Genomic DNA, 17,474 nt, shown 5'->3' with positions numbered 1-17,474 from the left:
TCTAGAACACAGAACATGGAACAAGGAACACAGAACAGTACAGCGCAGGACAGGCCCTTTGTCCCACATTACATCACCAATAGTCTGTCCTGGTCCAATCATGTAGACGCCACGGCCAAGAAAGCTCACCAGTGCCTCTACTTCCTAAGGAGGCTAAAGAAATTTGGCATGTCCCCTTTGACACTCACCAACTTTTATTGATGCACCATAGAAAGCATCCTATCCGGATGTATCACAGCTTGGTATGGCAACTGCTCTGCCCAGGACCGCAAGAAACCACCAGGCTCAAGGACAGCTTCTATCCCACTGTGATAAGACTATTGAATGGTTCCCTCATATGATGAGATGGACTCTGACCTCACGATCTACCTTGTTGTGACCTTGCACCTTATTGCACTGCACTTTCTCTGTAGCTGTGACACTTTATTCTGTACTGTTATTGTTTTTACCTGTACTACATCAATGCACTCTGTACTAACTCAATGTAACTGCACTCTGTAATGAATTGACCTGTACGATCGGTATGCAAGACAAGTTTTTCACTGTACCTCAGTACAAGTGACAATAATAAACCAATACTATCCTCCTGCCATTTGTGGGAGCTTGTTGTGTAAATATCTATTGTACTTACACAGTTTTCCAACTGTGTTTAAATTTCAAAGATTTGTCACAGTGATGTTCTAAGGATGTGAAAGTTGCTATAGAAATGCAAGCCTTCTTTAACCCTCTTTTTTTAACCACAATCACTCTGGAGATGACCTCTTGCCTAGGTCAACCTAGAAGTGGGGTGGGGTTTAAAAAGGGGTTAAAATGACCAATACACGGGGTGATGTGAGGAGGCATCTCCTCACACAGACAGTGGTGAACATCTGGAATCCTTTCCTCCCAAGAAGGCCTTGAGTCACTTGGAAATCTCAAATCAAAGATCAATAGATTTTAATAAGCTTAGGTTTTAACAAGCAATCTGCTGGATGAACTCAGTGGGTCGAGCAGCATCTGTGGGGGGAGGGGAATTGTCGATGTTTCGGGTGAAACCCTGCATCAGGGATTAATAGGTTTCTGGACCAAGGTGGGCAGAGGATTTTAAGATACAACTTTCGATGTGTCAGCACCAGTAGTGTCTACAGGAGCCGCTGCCTCAGGAAGGCAACATCCATTACCAAGGATCCCCACCATCTGGGCCATGCCATCTTCTCACAGCTCCCATCGGGCAGGAGGTACAGAAGCCTGAAGTCCCCACACCACCAGGTTCAGGAACAGCTACTTCCCTTCAACCATTCAGTTCTTGAACTGGCAAGACTCTAATCACTACAGTTTAGCAACACTGGACCACTTTGATCACTTTGCACTAAAATGGATATTTTTTTCAACTTACCCATTTTTTTCAAATTATCCATTTATCCATTTTTAAAATGGATAAGTTTTTCATTGCACCTGTGCACACATGTACTTGTGCATGTGACAATAAACTCAACTTTGAGTTTGACCTCTTTCTATAGCTCACTGTCAATCTTTGTCTGATTACACTTCATACCTGATCTGGGATACTGTGGGACTGTAAAGGATAGCTCGACAGGAGTCATTGATCAATCTTGTTCAAACAGATCAGCGTGCTTTTAGGAGAAAGAAGTTCTTGTCAGTATCCAGCGTTCAGGTGTGTTTGACCTCTGGATCTCACTGCTGTCTACCCAGAGTCAGATCAGGAAAGGTTGGAATCCAGTGCTTAGGGTCCTCCTGGAACGTCCTGTTCCAGAACCCGAAACCAGAAAACTGCTACTTCTTCCCAGAGTCGGGGGGTCTAAAACCAGAGATCACAGGTGTAAGGTGAGAGGGGAAAGATTTAAAGGGGACCTGAGGGGCACGGGTTTCACACAGAGGGCGGTGGGTGTGTGGAACGAGCTGCCACAGGAAGTGGTAGAGGTGGGTACAGTTACAATGTTTAGAAGACATTTGGACAGGTACAGGGATAGGAAAGGTTTAGACACAGGCAAATGGGACGAGCTTAGATGGACAACTTGGTCGGCATGGATGAGTTGGGCCAAAGGGCCTGTTTCTGTGCTGTATCACTCTAGGATTCTATGACTCTACATCAATGCAAGGGCTGCCTTTGTGTAGTACCAGGCCCCTTACCTTTGAGAGAAGCAGGGGATAAGGGCCTTCATGGTTCTCCCGCACAGAGACAGGGCTGAGGGGGACCCAGGTGTTCTCTGTTATGTTGACAATGATGTCTGCCTTCACGTAGTTGCCTTTGTTTAGTTTTCCCATGTCCTTCACCTGCACAACCAGCTGGTATTGGTCAGCAGCACCAATGTCCAATGTGGCAGCTCCTGAAATCAAACACGCCAAGGTTACAACTTCTGAAAGGAGTGGGAGGACTCCCAGGAAATACAGCAGGCCACATGGTTAGCACAAGAGTTTGGGAAGCATGGAACTCCTGTAAGGCATCTCAAAACCCAGAGAGTAGGACAGACAGCAGTGAGACCCAGCAGGGACTCCTGGAGAAGCCTTCCCACAGGGAATGGTGAGGTAAAGGAGTTTGCCCCCATCGGAAGCGGTTACAATGAAGAGCGTCAATCACAACTGAGGAAAGAAGGGATTGAATGAGGTGTAGAGCGAGGCAAGTCATGGACTCAGAGTTATAGAGTTACTCAGCACGCAGACAGGCCCTTCGGCCCAACTTATCCATGCTGACCATGTTGCCTACCTGAGCTCGTCGCATTTGCCTGCATTTGGCTCAAATCCCTCTCAACCTTCCCTGTCCATGTACCTGTCCAAATGTCTTCTAAACATTGTAATTGTACCCACCTCTACCACTTCCTCTGGCAGCTCGTTCCACACACCCACCGCCCTCTGTGTGAAACACTTGCCCCTCAGGTCCCCTTTAAATCTTTCCCCTCTCACCTTAAACCTGTGCCCTCTGGTTTTAGATCCCCCTACCCTGGGGAAAAAGACGTGACCGTCCACCTTATCTACACCTCTCATGGTTTTATAAACCTCGATGAGGTCACTGCTCGGCCTCCTATTCATCAGAAGGAAAGATGGTTCGATTCAAGAGCACCTTTCACATCCTGAGGAAGCACCACAGCACATTATAGACACCTGACTGAATTATAGCCACTGGCCTCGTGGTAGCCAATTTCAGCACAGCAAGCTCCCACAAACAGCTTTGTTAAAATCAATAGATAATCTGCTTTTAGTGATATTAATTGAGGCATAAACATTAGCTGCAGACCACCGGGGAGGACTGGCTTGTTTGCTTCCAGTGGTGCCTTGGATGTATGGACGCACTGGTGTGGAAGTGGACAGGATTGGTTTAATGCCCCATACCACACCCCTAACCGAGCTGCACTCCCTCAGTGCTGCACGATTACCCTCAACACTGGTGCCCCACAAGGCTGCATCCTCAGCCCTCTACTCTACTCCCTATACACTGACAACTGTGTGGCCAGATTCTGCTCTAACTCCATCTACAAGTTTGCAGATGATACCACCGTTGTAGGCCGTATCTCAAACAGCGATGAGTCGGAGTACAGGAAGGAGATAGGGAGCTTAGTGGAATGGTGTCATGACAACAACCTTTCCCTCAATCTCAACAAAACAAAATAGCTGGTCATTGACTTCAGGAAAGGGGGCGGTGTTCATGCACCTGTCTACATCAATGGTGCTGAGGTCAAGAGGGTTGAGAGCTTCAAGTTCCGAGGAGTGAACATCACCAACAGCCTGTCCTGGTCAAATCACATAGGTGCCACGGCCAAGAAAGCTCACCAGCACCTCTACTTCCTCAGGAGGCTAAAGAAATTTGGTTTGTCCCCTTTGACTCTCACCAACTTTTATTGATGCACCATAGAAAGCATCCTATCCGGATGTATCACGGCTTGGTACAGCAGCTGCTCTGCCCAGGACTGTAAGAAACTGCAGAGAGTTGTGGACACAGCCCAGCGCATTACGGACACCAGCCTCCCCTCCTTGGACTCTGTCTTTACCTCTCGCTGTCTTGGTGAAGCAGCCAGCATAATCAAAGACCCCACCCACCCGGGACATTCTCTCTTCTCTCCTCTTCCATCGGGTAGAAGCCACAGGAGCCTGAGGGCACGTACCACCAAACTTAAGGACAGCTTCTACCCCACTGTGATAAGACTATTGAACAGTTCCCCTATATGATGAGATTGACTCCGACCTCACGATCTAGCTTGTTGTGACCTTGCACCTTATTGCACTGCACTTTCTCTGTAGCTGTGACACTTTACTCTGTACTGTTATTGGTTTTACCTGTACTACATCAATGCACTCTGTACTAACCCAATGTAACTGCACTGTGTAATGAATTGACCTGTACAATTGGTATGCAAGACAAGTTTTTCACTGTACCTTGGTACAAGTGACAATAATAAACCAATACCAATACCACAGACAGCGTCAGCCTGGTCTTTTGTGCTGAAGGCATTCACCGGTCGGGGAGACATGGGAGCTTGCACTGAGCGCTGGAACATTGAGAAGCAGAGGCAGGAAGCAGGAGTGATCTCCAGGCACAGTCAGTGATGGGTGCTAATCAAACAATGCTCGACTGAATCACTTCCAGAAAGCAGAAGAGACAGACTGAAAAACCAGTGTGTCATTTATGAAATCAACTCACAGTGTTCCCAACCTCCATCTCTTTACATTAACAAAACATGTCAAATGTCACTCCCCACCTCCTCAGCAGCATGATGACAGCTCGCTCCTGTTCCTGTAACCAACGTCACCAACAATCACCGTGGGTAAGATTTGATTAAGGAGGCACAATGAATAAACACCTTTTGAATATCAAAAGGCAGGGAGACTGGAGTCATCTCCTGTGTACATGACACACAGATCTGAGCAAGAGTGTGTTCCTGGTGTGTGGCAGCCGTTCTCTGTGTGGCTGCTCTATTGTCACATTGTATTACTGCCTGCCTCAGGATCCATGCATTCTCATTCAACAGCACAGGTTGTGCCGTGCTTGGGATTTCGTCAGGACTACAGGAATATCCTGACTGGGTGCATCACGGCCTGGTACGGCAGTTGTGACACACAGGAACACAAGAGATAAGATAAGATAAGATAAGATAAGATAAGATAAGATAAGATAAGTTAGGATAAGCTAAGATAAGATAAGATAAGATATTTATTAGTCACATGTACATCAAAACACACAGTGAAATACATCTTTTTGCGTTACTGAGTGTGTACTGGGGGGCAGCCCGCAAGTGTCGCCACTCTTCCGGCACCAACATAGCATGCCCACAGCTCCTAACCCGTACGTCTTTGGAATGTGGGAGGAAACCGGAGCACCCGGAGGAAACGCACACAGACACACAGGGAGAACATACAAACTCCTTACAGACAGTGGTGGGAATTGAACCTGGGCCGCTGGCGCTGTAATAACATTACGCCAACCACTACACTACCGTGCTGCCCCGCAGAGAGCAGTGGACACAGCCCGGTCCATCACGGGCACAGCCCTTCCCACCACCGACAGCATCTACAAGAGGTGTTGCCTCAAGAAGGTGGCATCTATCATCAATGATCCCCACCATCCGGGTCATGTCCTCTTCTCGCTGCTACCGTCAGGCAGGAGGTACAGAAGCCTGAGGTCCCACACCACCAGGTTCAGGAACAGCGACTTCCCTTGAGGAACCATCAGGTTCTTGAACCGACCTGCACACCCCTAACCCTTCCTCAGCAACGGGACACTACGGACCACCTCTTGCACTACCATGGACCTGTCTCTGACTGTCTTTTTTTGCATTAAGGTCTTGTTTTTTCACAGTCACCTTTTCTCTCTCTCTTCACTGTCTTGTATAATTCATGTCCTGTGAGTTACCTATGTGCCTGTGGTGCTGCTGCAAGCAAGTTTTTTATTGTAGCTGTACATCATTGTCCTTGTGTACATGACATTAAACTTGATTCGACTTGAGCAGGAAAGCAAACAACTGAAGCAGATCAGTGAGACACGGGGTCGTCTGCCCCAGTTGTTCACGGGAGGCTCTACCTGGAAAAAAGCCCTCCACACACTGAAAGGGCAAGCAGAGCGATGAGCTGACAGGCAAACCTTGTGAACAGATAGATGTCAAAAAAAGGGACCACCAACATAACACAGTCACCGATAAGCCTGGAGAGAGCTTTCCCAGAATGTTGGGAATGTGGAGCCTGCCTCCACAGGGAATGAGCAGAGCTTAAAGGCAGCGAGAGGAAGAGAGAGATGTGGTGATGGGAGTGCAAGGACGGATCAAAGTGAGAGAATGCTCATAAGGACATAATAAGAAGTAGAGCGTGGCCATTCGGCCCCTCATGTCTGCTCCCCATTCGATGAGATCACAGCTGATCTTTGACCTCAGCACCCCCTTCCATACACGGCAAGTCCAATGGATGTGGGAGAAGAAACGGCAGAGGGGAGTTTAATCCGGACAAGTGTGAGGTGTTGCACTTTAGGAGGTCAAATTTAAGGGGGAAGTGTACAGTAAACACAGGACCCTTGGGAGCATTAAGTGCAGAGAGATCCTGAGGTGCAAGTCCACAGCTCCCTAAAGTGGCCACATGTGGACTAGGTGGTAAGGAAGGCGTACAGCATACTTTCCTTCAGTCATCGGGGCATTGAGTATAAAAGTTGGCAAGTCACGTTGCGGCTGTAGAAAACTTTGGTTAGGCCGCACTTGGAGTACTGTGTGCATTTCTGGTCGCCCCATTACAGGAAGGATGTGGAGACTTTGGAGAGGGTGCAGGAGAGGTTCACCAGGATGCTGCCTGGATTAGAGGGCATGAGCTATAAGGAGAGGCTGGACAGACTTGGGTTGTTTTCTCTGGAGCGTCGGAGGCTGAGGGGAGACCTGATAGGGGTTTATAAAACTACAAGTGGCATAGACAGGGTAGGTAGAGTCTTTCCCAGGGTGGAAACATCAAGTACTAGAGGGCATAGGTTTAAGGTGAGAGGGGGAAAGTTTAAAGGAGATTTATGAGGCAAGTTTTTTTTCCACAGAGAGTTGTAGGTGCCTGGAACGGGCTGCCAGGTGGAAGCAGATACAGCAGCAACATTTAAGAGACATTTAGACAGAACATGAACTGGCAGGGAATGAAGGGAGATGGACCATGTGCAGGCAGATGGGATGAGTTTCACTTGGCATCATGGTCAGCACAGACATCGTGGGCCAAAGAGCCTGTTCCTGTGTGCAGTGGTTAGCATAACACGATTACAGCGCCAGCGACCCGGGTTCAATTCCAGCCACTGTCTGTAAGGAGTTTATATGTTCACCCTGTGTCTGCGTGGGTTTCCTCCGAGTGCTCTGGTTTCTTCCCACATTCCAAAGACGTACGGGTTAGGAAGTTGTGGGCATGCTATGTTGGCGCTGGAAGTGTGGCAACACTTGCGGGCTGCCCCCAGAACACTCTACGCAAAAGATGTATTTCACTGTGTGTTTTGATGTACATGTGACTAATAAAGAAATCTTATCTATTTTCTATGATTCTTTGAATCTTTACCACACTGAAAGTGGCCATTCAGTCTATCACATCCATGCCAGCCCTTTGAAAAAGCAATCCAGCCATTTCCATTGCCAGCTTCACTCTCAGCAGGAGAAGCTTGTTCCAGAAAGGTGACAGAGGAGGGGTGGGCTGTGAGGAGGGAGGGGGCTGTGAGGAGGGGTGGGCTGTGAGGAGGGGTGGGCTGTGAGGAGGGAGGGGGCTGTGAGGAGGGAGGGTACCTCAATGTCATAAACCCATTGGTTCATCCTCCAGTCATTGCTCGTCCTGTGCATAAACTTCACATGACAACGTGATAGAGGAGGGATTATAAACGTGTCCTTGGTCACTAGAGGGGAACAGAAGTCACCTCAGGTGGAGGGGAGTCCACAGGGACCGCTTCTGCAGCACCCTCAGCACCAATGGCCAGAGGCAGATGTTTACCCAGCTCTCCACTGAAAGCAAGTCCACAGAACAGGTCAGCAGAGAGTTCTTTGATGACCATCTGCATTAGTCTCCCGAGCAATCACCAGGGATATCAAACTAGTCAGACGCTTCAGGGAGAGAGTTAATGTACAAGAGTTAGGGAGAAGAGGCAGGAGCTTCAATGGGAAGATGCTGAGGAATGGACCAACGAGATTAGGATATTGGAAGAATAGACCCATAGTATGAGAACATTAGAGGGGTGGGCCAATGGGCTTAGATTATTGAGGGACGGGCCAATGGGATTAGATTATTGAGGGATGGGCCAATGGGTTTAGATTATTGAGGGACGGGCCAATGGGATTAGATTATTGAGGGACGGGCCAATGGGATTAGATTATTGAGGGACGGGCCAACGGGATTAGATGATTGGAATGAGCAATAATATGATATGGAAGGAGTGGGCCAATGGTCTTCTGGTATTGACGGACGGGCCAGTGGGATTGGAACGTTAAGAGATGGGGTGATGGGGGGATTTACTGAGGGATGGGTTGATAGGACCAGAGTTCTGGAGGCAATCGGCCTTCTCTCATCCTCTGACTCTGGAAGAGGAACATGAGAGCAGTCAGGGTCGGTGGGAGGTAGCGTTCTGTGGTCAACCCTGCGGCAGGAACACCCTCCGCCCTCAGGACTGAGGATCCCCACAGCTTCCTGTGTGAGTTACCATGTTCTAGGGGCACTCGGAGGGGCATGGCAGGCTGGTGGTCAGAGCCTGTGATGGTGATTCCTGGGTTGAACCTCCCACTCTGCACGGCATCAGGCTGGAAGATGAGGAGGGATTAGTGACCATACCTTCCGCAGTCAGTGTGAGGTCACCAGTCAGTCCGTTAACCTGGAACATGTTGTCAGAGGGTCGCGCTGGCTCTTGCGAGATCATCTCGTAGAACAGGTCACCGTTGGGGGTTAAGGGGTCGTCTAGGTCAGTGGCAACAATATTGAGGATTCGGTATCCTACAACAGGAAACAGCATGAGGTTACAGCGGGGAAATAAACCATTCAGCCCAATAACTCTCCCACCCCTCTCTGTACCCCTCCCATAACCAGACCCCTCCAGAAGCAGAAAAATGCAGATGCTGGAAATCTGAGATAAAAACTGAAAACACTGGAAACACTCAGCAGGTCAGGCAGCATCCGTGGAGAGAAGAACAGTCAAAAGGATGACCTTCCAACAGAACAGATCTCCCTCTAACCCTTCTCCTGCTTCCCCTTAAATCCATTTCTGCTGTTCAACTCAGTCCATGCTGAGAGATCCTGAATCTGAAACGTTAACAGTTTCTCTCTCCACAGATGCTGCCCGACCTGCTGAGTAAATTGGTAAATTGGTTTATTATTGTCACATGTTCAAGATCCAGTCAAAAAACTTGTATCACATACTGTTCATACAGATCAATTCATTACAACAGTGTATTGAGGTAGTACAAGGTAAAACAATAACAGGATGCAGAATAAAGTGTTACAGTTACAGAGAAAGTGTAGTGCAGGCAGACAATAAGGCGCAAGGTCATAATGAGGTAGATTGTGATGTCAAGAGTCCACCTTATCGTACTAGGGGACCATTCAATAGTCTTATAACAGCGGGATAGAAGCTGTCCTTGAGCCTGGTGGTACGTGCTTTCAGGCTTTTGTATCTTCTGCCCGATGGGAGGGGGGAGAAGAGAGAATGTCTGGGGTGGGTGGGGTCTTTGATTATGTTGGCTGCTTTACAGAGGCAGCGGGAAGTGTAGACAGAGTCCATGGAGGTGAGGCAAGTTTCCGTGACGTGCTGGGCTGTGTCCACAACTCTCTGCAGTTTCTTGCGGTCCCGGGCAGAGCAGTTTCCATACCAAGCCGTGATGCATCTAGATAGGATGCTTTCTATGGTGCATCGATAAAAATTGGTGAGGGTCAACAGGGACATGCCAAATTTCTTTATCCTCCTGAGGAAACAGAGGCACTGATGAGCTTTCTTGGCCATTGTGTCTATGTGGTTGGACCAGGACAGGCTGTTGGTGATGTTCACTCCTAGGAACTTGAAGCTCTCAATCCTCTTGATTTCCAGCATTTTCTGTTTTATCTCAAATTTCCATCAATATTTATCATTTGATTATTCTCTGTTTTTTGGTAATAAAATGGGCCAGTATATTTGTCCGGTGCTTGACCCACACTAGCCATTGACTACCAACGAGGCATGACTGACCCCAGCAGGAACTTGCTGCAAGTAAGTTTTTCATTGCATCCATGCACACGTACTTGTGCATGTGACAATAAATTCAGCTTTGAAACTTTGAGGAATGAAGATTCAGCAGATCGATCCCTGGGATGGTGGGTTTTCTCTATGGACCTGTACTCTCTAGGGTTTAGGAGAATGTGAGATCTCATTGAAACTTACAATGTTCTCATTGCCCTTGACAGGAATGATGTTTCCTCTGGTTAGGGTGTCTCAAGTCAGGGCTCGCTGTCTCAAAGCAAAGGGTTGACCATTCAGGATGGAGATGAGGAGAACTGTCTTCACCCAGTGGGTGGTGGAACTTTGCAATTCTCCCCCCTGAGGGTTGTGGGGCTCGGTCACTGAGTGTATCCAAATCACAGATGGATAGAGTTTTAGGAACTAAAGATATGGGGACACAAGGTTCTGCAGATACTGGAATCTTGAGTAAAATATAGTTAATCCACTGGAAGAACTTAGTGAGCCAAGATACTGGTGTTTAAGAGGCTTTTAGACAGGCACATGAACTTGCGGGGATCATGTGCAGGCAGAAGGGATTTAGAACGGTCCATGAACCCGTGAACACTACCTCATTATTCCTTTTTTTTTGCACTATTCTTTTATTTTTGTAATTTATAGTAATTTTGTGTCTTTGCACCGTCCTGCTGCCGCAAAACAACACATTTCACAACATATATCAGTGATAATAAATCTGATTCTAAAAAAGATTCTGATTCAAGTTTGATTTGACATCATGGTCGGCACAGACATGGTGGGCCGAACGGCCTGTTCCTGTGCTGTACTGTTCTCTGTTCTATAAAACAGCATCTGTGGAGGCAAAAGGATGGTCGATTTTTGGTGACCGGAAACATTGACCGGCCCACAGATACTGCCTGACCTGCTGAGTTCCTCCAGCAGTGAGGTTTTGTGCAAAGGGTACAGGCTTAATGCAGGGAAATGGTGGTGAGGTAGAAGACCATGACCTTATTGGATGGCAGAACAGAATCAAGGGACTGAATGGCCTTGTTCGGCTTCTATACCTTGCAGTCTTGTAGTTACAAAGCTAGAATGCCCAGGGCCAAGTTCTTCCTTTGAAATCAAGGAGTTTAAGGCGAGATCCAATCAGGGTGCGTAGAGCACAGAAGTTAATTGATCGGAGGATTAGTGGGCTCTTGAGAAAGCAGAGACTGACGGGGCTGGGAGCTCATTGTCCGGGAGGGAGGCGGAGACAGGAACCCTCCCCATGTTCACACCTGTACCTGGCTGAACCTCTGTGGGACTGTGACCCCAGGGCTGGGAAGTGGGATTAACCTAAAGGCTACATTGGATAGCAGGGACAACATGGGCCAAATGGCCTCCCATGCCATAAACTTCTCCTCATTATAGTCATAGTCCTACAACAGGGAAACATGCCCTTTGGCCCATCGAGTCTGTACTACCATCAACCACCCATTTACACTAATCATAGAATGGTCCCATTTACTCCCCCCATGTTCCCATCAATTTACCCCCAGATTCTACCCTCATCCACACACTAGGGGCGATTTACAGTGGTCAATTAACCCACCGACCCACACATCTTTGGGAGGTGGGAGGAAACCAGAGCACCCGGAGGATCTGTTTCCATGCTGTCTAACTCCAGGACTCTGTGGGGAAGTGCGAGGCAGTTGTCTCACTCAGTTCGGCATAAGCGCAAGACTTTCACATTTGATGATTCAGTCCCTGATGGTGAAGTCTCAACAGACAGTCAGTTCTCTAAGGTTTCAAAATATTTGTTTCTTTACGTAAATATTGAAAGCTTTTGGCCAGGAATGGATGAGACTGCTGGCTGTGCTTATAAATCAACCAGAGATTAAACTATCTTAAAATGGATGCAGCCAGCTGCCTCATTGTTAACCATTAACCTCCTCATGCTCTGTGTGTGTGTGTGTGTGTGTGTGTGTGTGTGTGTGTGTGTGTGTGTGTGTGTGTGCGTGTGTGTGTCTGTGTGTGTGTGCATGTGTGTGTCTGTGTGTGTGTGTGTGCATGCATGTGTGTGGGTATGTGTGTATGCATCTCTGTGCTTGTGTGTGCACAGGCATCCGTGTGTGCATTTGTGTATGTCTGTGTGCATGTGCTTGTGTGTGTATGTGTGTGCACATGTATGGGGTCATGTGCATGTACGTGTGTGCACGTGTGTGTGTGGGCATGAGTGTGTGTGCATGCCTGTGTGTGTGTGTGTGTGTGTGTGTGTGTGTGTGTGTGTGTGTGTGTGTGTGTGTGTGTGTGTGGAGGGAGAGCAAATCTGTCCTGTGAAACTGAAGCCCAGCCTGACGCTGGGAATGAGTGGCTTGTCTCGTGATGGACAGGCTGGTTTGTATCAGCTGGAGTTAGAAGCAAGGGGACAACTGAAAGATTTCGGATCTGAGGGGTCTTGAGGAGGTGGGTGAGGAGAGGATGTTCCCTCTTCTGGGAGCATGTAGAACTGATGGTCCTTGCTTAAAGATAAGGGCCACCCATTTAAAGCAGAGAGCTTTATCTACCAGAGGTTTGGAAGTCTCTGGAAGTTTCTTGCTCAAAGGCCAGTGGAAGCAGAGTCTTTGAACATTTTTAAGGCAAGGATCGCTCTATTCTTGTCGAGCTTGGGGGTGGGGGGGTGGTTGGTGGTGGAGTGGTGAAAGGTCACTACAGGTAGAGGGAAATGCAGAGCTGGGGTCGATCAACCATGGTCTAATTGAATGGCAGAACAGGTATGAGGGGCCAAGTGGCCTCCTCCTGTTCCTAGTCCATATGTTAGTGAGTGCACCATGTCTCTCGGTCATCCTCATCATAGGGTGAACATCAGAACCTCTGACTCCTCAGAGCTCCTGACTGACCCTCCATCCTCACCAACACTAAGACAGCACAGGACTTGAACTCAGTATTACCTTCCGCCACCTCGGGACCTCCTGAACCCTTTATAGCCAGTGAAATACTTCCATGTGTAGTCACTGTCATAGTGTGGGAAACCCAGCATCAATGTGTGCACAGCAAGATCCCACATACTCAATGGGTTAATAATCAGCAAAGTTGTTCAAAGATGTTGACGAGGGATGAGTGTTGTCCTCGGGACTGGGAGATCTCCAGCTCCATCCTGGGAATGTTCCTATGGGATCTTGTTTGAGATGTGAGAGCACCAAGGGGGCGTTGGGATCAGGTCTCACCAAGAGTGGATGCCTCTGCCCGCTCAGCGCTCACTCAGTCCTACACTGCCACTGGAGACCTGTGGTCCACCGTCCTGGGTCTCAGGCTGAGCACACCGACAACCAACAGAAACCTCAGCCATGACAATCTCAGGATTGAGAGCATGATTGTCCTCAGCAGTGTCCTGACCAATGTTTATTCCACAGACAACGTCGCTGTAAGGTGTTATCAGGACACCTGTGTGCAGCATGGCTGCCAAATGTCTATCTTTACAACAGATCGCAAGTTCTCCATTAATCAGTGAGGCTTTGGGACGTTGTGTGGTGAGGAGACAGCTGTCACTCCAGAAGGGACAAAAGGAGGACCCGTTGGGGGTCAGACAAGTCCAGGATCACTTGGATAGAACAGCTCTCTCTCCCCTGGAGAAATCTATTCCTCCCATGTCTGCTGCAGCTTCATTGGGCAGGGCTCTCAGTATAAGAGTTGGGAAGTCACATTACAACTGTTCAAGACGTTGGAGTATTGTGTGCAGTTCTGGTCGCCCAGCTATAGGAAGGAGGTCACTAAGCTGGAAAGGCTGCAGAAAAGATCCAGGACGGTGTTACCAGGACTGGAGGGCTTGAGTTACAAGGAGAGACAGGCTGGGACTGTTTTCCCTGGAGCGAAGGAGACCGAGGGGTAGCCTCATAGAGGCACATAAAATCATCAGGGGCGCAGATAAGGTGGACGGTCACAATCTTTTTCCCAGGGTTGGGGAACCTAAAACTAGAGGGCACGGGTTTAAGGTGAGAGGGGAAAGATTTAAAGGGGAACCTGAGGGGCAACTTTTTCACACAGAGGGTGGCGGGTGTGTGGGACGAGCTGCCAGAGGGAGTGGTAGAGGCGGGGACAATCACAACATTAGAAAAGACACTTGGACAGATCCATGGATGGGAAAGGTTTAGAGGGACGTGGGGCAAACACAGGTAAGTGGGACCAGCTCAGGAAGGCCCCTGGGTCAGCATGGACGAGTTGGGCCGAAGGGTCTGTTTCCGTGCTGCATCACTCTCGGACTCTATAACCCTCACGTCTTATTATTGTGGAAGTGGCAGCAGCAGAGGCTGAAGGCGAGATTCCCGGTCAGTGCGGGGCCCATGCTGGTCTGGATCCAACACCCCGTTTCCCCAACTTACCAGCTGTCTCCTAATTGGCTGGTTGAGTGGTTGATGGATTTGCTGCTTTGATGGTACAGGGTGCCAACCTGAGCAGGCACTGGCCTGAGCAACGAGTAAGTTAATGCCAGGGATCGACATATCTGTCCTCACCAATCTACCTGTGGCTGATGTGTCTGGTGAAGTGACCAATCCCAACCAAGTCCCATCCTCCCACCAAGGACACCTCGTCCATACTGTGTGGCACTGCAGTCACACTGAATGGGACCGAGAACAGATCACACAGCTCAAATTCAGTAGCTATGATACCGGCACAGTGGTACATCTGGTAGAGCCACTGCCTCACAGCTCCAGAGACCCGGGTTCAATCCCGACCTCCGGCGCTGTCTGTGTGGAGTTTGCACGTTCTCCCGGTGACTGGGTGGGTTTCCTCTGGGTGCTCCGGTTCCCTCCCACATCCCAAAGAATGTGTGGGTTGGCGGGGTAATTGGCTGCTGGAAATTGCCCCCAATGTGTAAGGTGGGAGGTAGAACCTGGGGCAAATAAAATAAGGGATTAGTGGGTTTCCTCCGGGTGCTCTGGTTTCCTCCAGTATTCCAAAGACGTACGGGTTAGGAAGTTGTGGGCATGCTATGTTGGCGCCGGAAGTGTGGCAACACTTGTGGGCTGCCCCCAGAACACTCTACGCAAAAAGATGCATTTCACTGTGTGTTTCGATGTACATGTGACTAATAAAGATATCTTATCTTAAAATCTTAAGATTAGTATCAATGGATGGTTGATGGTCGGCATGGACTCGGTGGGCTGAAGGGCCTGTTTCACGTCTCCATGATTCTATGTGGATAATGAGTAGCAGCGGAAACGTGTGCCACCACCTTGTCTAACCTCAAGGCCCAGCATATCCCTCCTGCCATGACTGTCGAGCTCAGGAGATCCACCCCAGTTTACCAAGGACCTGCTGTGAGCAGCACCAACCTTATCCAATGAAGTGCCAAACTGGAGAAGCTGCCACACAGGACCACAAGGGTACAACCAGCATACGAAGGTGGAGCCAAGCGATCCCACAGCAAATAAGCCAGGTCAAAGCTCTGCAGTCCATAAGACCATAAGACAAAGGGGCAGAAGTCGGCCATTCAGCACATTGAGTCTGCTCCACCATTCTATCATGAGCTGATCCATTCCCCCATTTAGCCCCACTCCCCCACCTTCTCACCATAACCTTTGATGTCCTGGCTACTCAAATACCTATCAATCTCTGCCTTAAATACACCCAATGACTTTGCCTCCACAGCCGCCAGTGGCAACAAATTCCACAGATTCACCACTCTCTGGCTAAACAAATTTCTCCGCATCTCTTTTCTGAATGGGCGCCCTTCAATCCTGAAGTCGTGCCCTCTTGTACTAGACTCCCCTACCAGGGGAAACAACTTTGCCACATCTACTCTGTCCAGGCCTTTTAACATTGAAAATGTTTCTATGAGGTCCCCCCTCATTCTTCTGAACTCCAAGGAGTACAGCCCAAGAACCATCAAATATTCCTCATATGTGAACCCTCTCATTCCTGGAATCATTCCAGTGAATCATTCTAGTCCTGCCATATAACGTTGTAAAAGGTAGTGGAACATTAAACAGCCCAGTGGGAGAGGAGACTCCAGGAATTTCCCCTACCCAAATGATGACCAGGCCCAACCTGTGAGTGTCATACAGTCATAAAGTTATACAGCATGGAAACAGGCCCTTCGGCCCAACTCATCCATGCTGACCAAGGTGCTCACCTCAGCTAGTCCCATTTGCCTGCACTTGGCCCATATCCTCTCCTGTCCATGTACGTCCAATGCCTTTTAAATGTTGTTATTGAGGGTTGGAGATAAGGCTGAAGCATTCGTGACCAGGTTCAGCTGACGGTGCTGCGTGGGTGATCCATCCCAGCTTCCTGTGAGATCGCCGCCATCCCAGAAATCAGTCTCCAGGCAGTTTGCTTCACTCGATATGGTCAAGAAATGGCTGAGAACACAGAGTACAGACCAGGTCCCAGCTGCAGTACAGAGGACCTACTACTCCAGGACTAGCTGCAGTTCCAGCCAAGCTTCCTTCCACAGCCCCTGTGTCGTGCAAGGGACCAGAACCACCCAGTAACTCGAAGACTGTCCAAGCTGTCGCAGCACAGAAATAACCCATCAATCTACGTCACTTATGGCCCAGGGCGATGGTGGGTGATCATATCCCTTAATGGTGCTGGAGCCTGGCAAGTCGTTGCTCTCAGCAGATCTATATATCACATTTATTAGAATCATTCTACTCGTTTAGATCTAAGTTCCATGGTATTCTGAATTCTGTTATTGCTTTTCCCTTTGTACTACCTCAATGTACTGAAGTTTTGGAATGATCTGTATGGATGGCCTGCAAAACAAAGTTTTTCACTGTACCTCGGTACATGTGACAATAATAAACCAATTTACCAAGTACCAAGTCCCAGTTCCAACACTGGCATCTGTCCCTCAATGTGGGAAGGTAGGTGCCCAGGTAGTCAGCAGGTGTCCACAAAAAGCAGGACAAATCCAATTGGGTTAATTACTGCTCGGTCTGTCCGCTCACAATCAACAAAGTGTCGGAAGGTGTTGATCTCAGTACTATTCAAAGTAGGCATTTACCAGTGGAAATCAAAAATAGACCACAACATGAGAAGTCTGAAAATGAAACAGAAAATGCTGGAAACTCCCAGCGGGTCAGGCAGCTCCTGGGGAGCGAGGAACAAGGTCAACGTTTCAGGTCGAAGACCCTTCGTCAGAACAGGGATGGGGGGAAAAGAAGCTGCAGGGAGGGTGGGGGAGACGGACAGTACAAAGGGAATATACATAGAACACAGAACACTACAGCACAGTACAGGCCCTTCGGCCCACAATGTTGTGCCGACATTTTATCCTGCTCTAAGATCTATCTAACCCTTCCCTCCCACATAGCCCTCCATTTCTCTATCATTCATGTGCCTATCTAAGAGTCTCTTAAATGTCCCTAATGTA

At 48.6% G+C, this 17,474-nt stretch overlaps 1 protein-coding gene across 3 annotated transcripts in view; it reads right to left on the bottom strand.

Annotated features, from left to right (window-relative positions):
* The window catches only part of cdh16 (cadherin 16, KSP-cadherin), a 77,642-nt gene that overhangs the window by 43,137 nt on the left and 17,031 nt on the right, over positions 1-17,474 (bottom strand). For all 3 annotated transcript variants that reach the window (XM_052028425.1, XM_052028426.1, XM_052028428.1), the window contains exons 6-7: positions 8,749-8,907; positions 2,131-2,327 (exon numbers count right to left, since the gene is read on the bottom strand). In XM_052028425.1, coding sequence (XP_051884385.1) covers positions 2,131-2,327; positions 8,749-8,907 — 356 coding nt within the window. The remainder of the gene's footprint in view (positions 1-2,130; positions 2,328-8,748; positions 8,908-17,474) is intronic.

Source organism: Pristis pectinata, chromosome 13, assembly GCF_009764475.1.
Source record: "Pristis pectinata isolate sPriPec2 chromosome 13, sPriPec2.1.pri, whole genome shotgun sequence".
Taxonomy (NCBI): Eukaryota; Metazoa; Chordata; class Chondrichthyes; order Rhinopristiformes; family Pristidae; genus Pristis; species Pristis pectinata.
The sequence above is the reverse complement of the archived record's forward strand: the minus strand, read 5'-3'. Positions and strand labels throughout refer to the sequence as shown.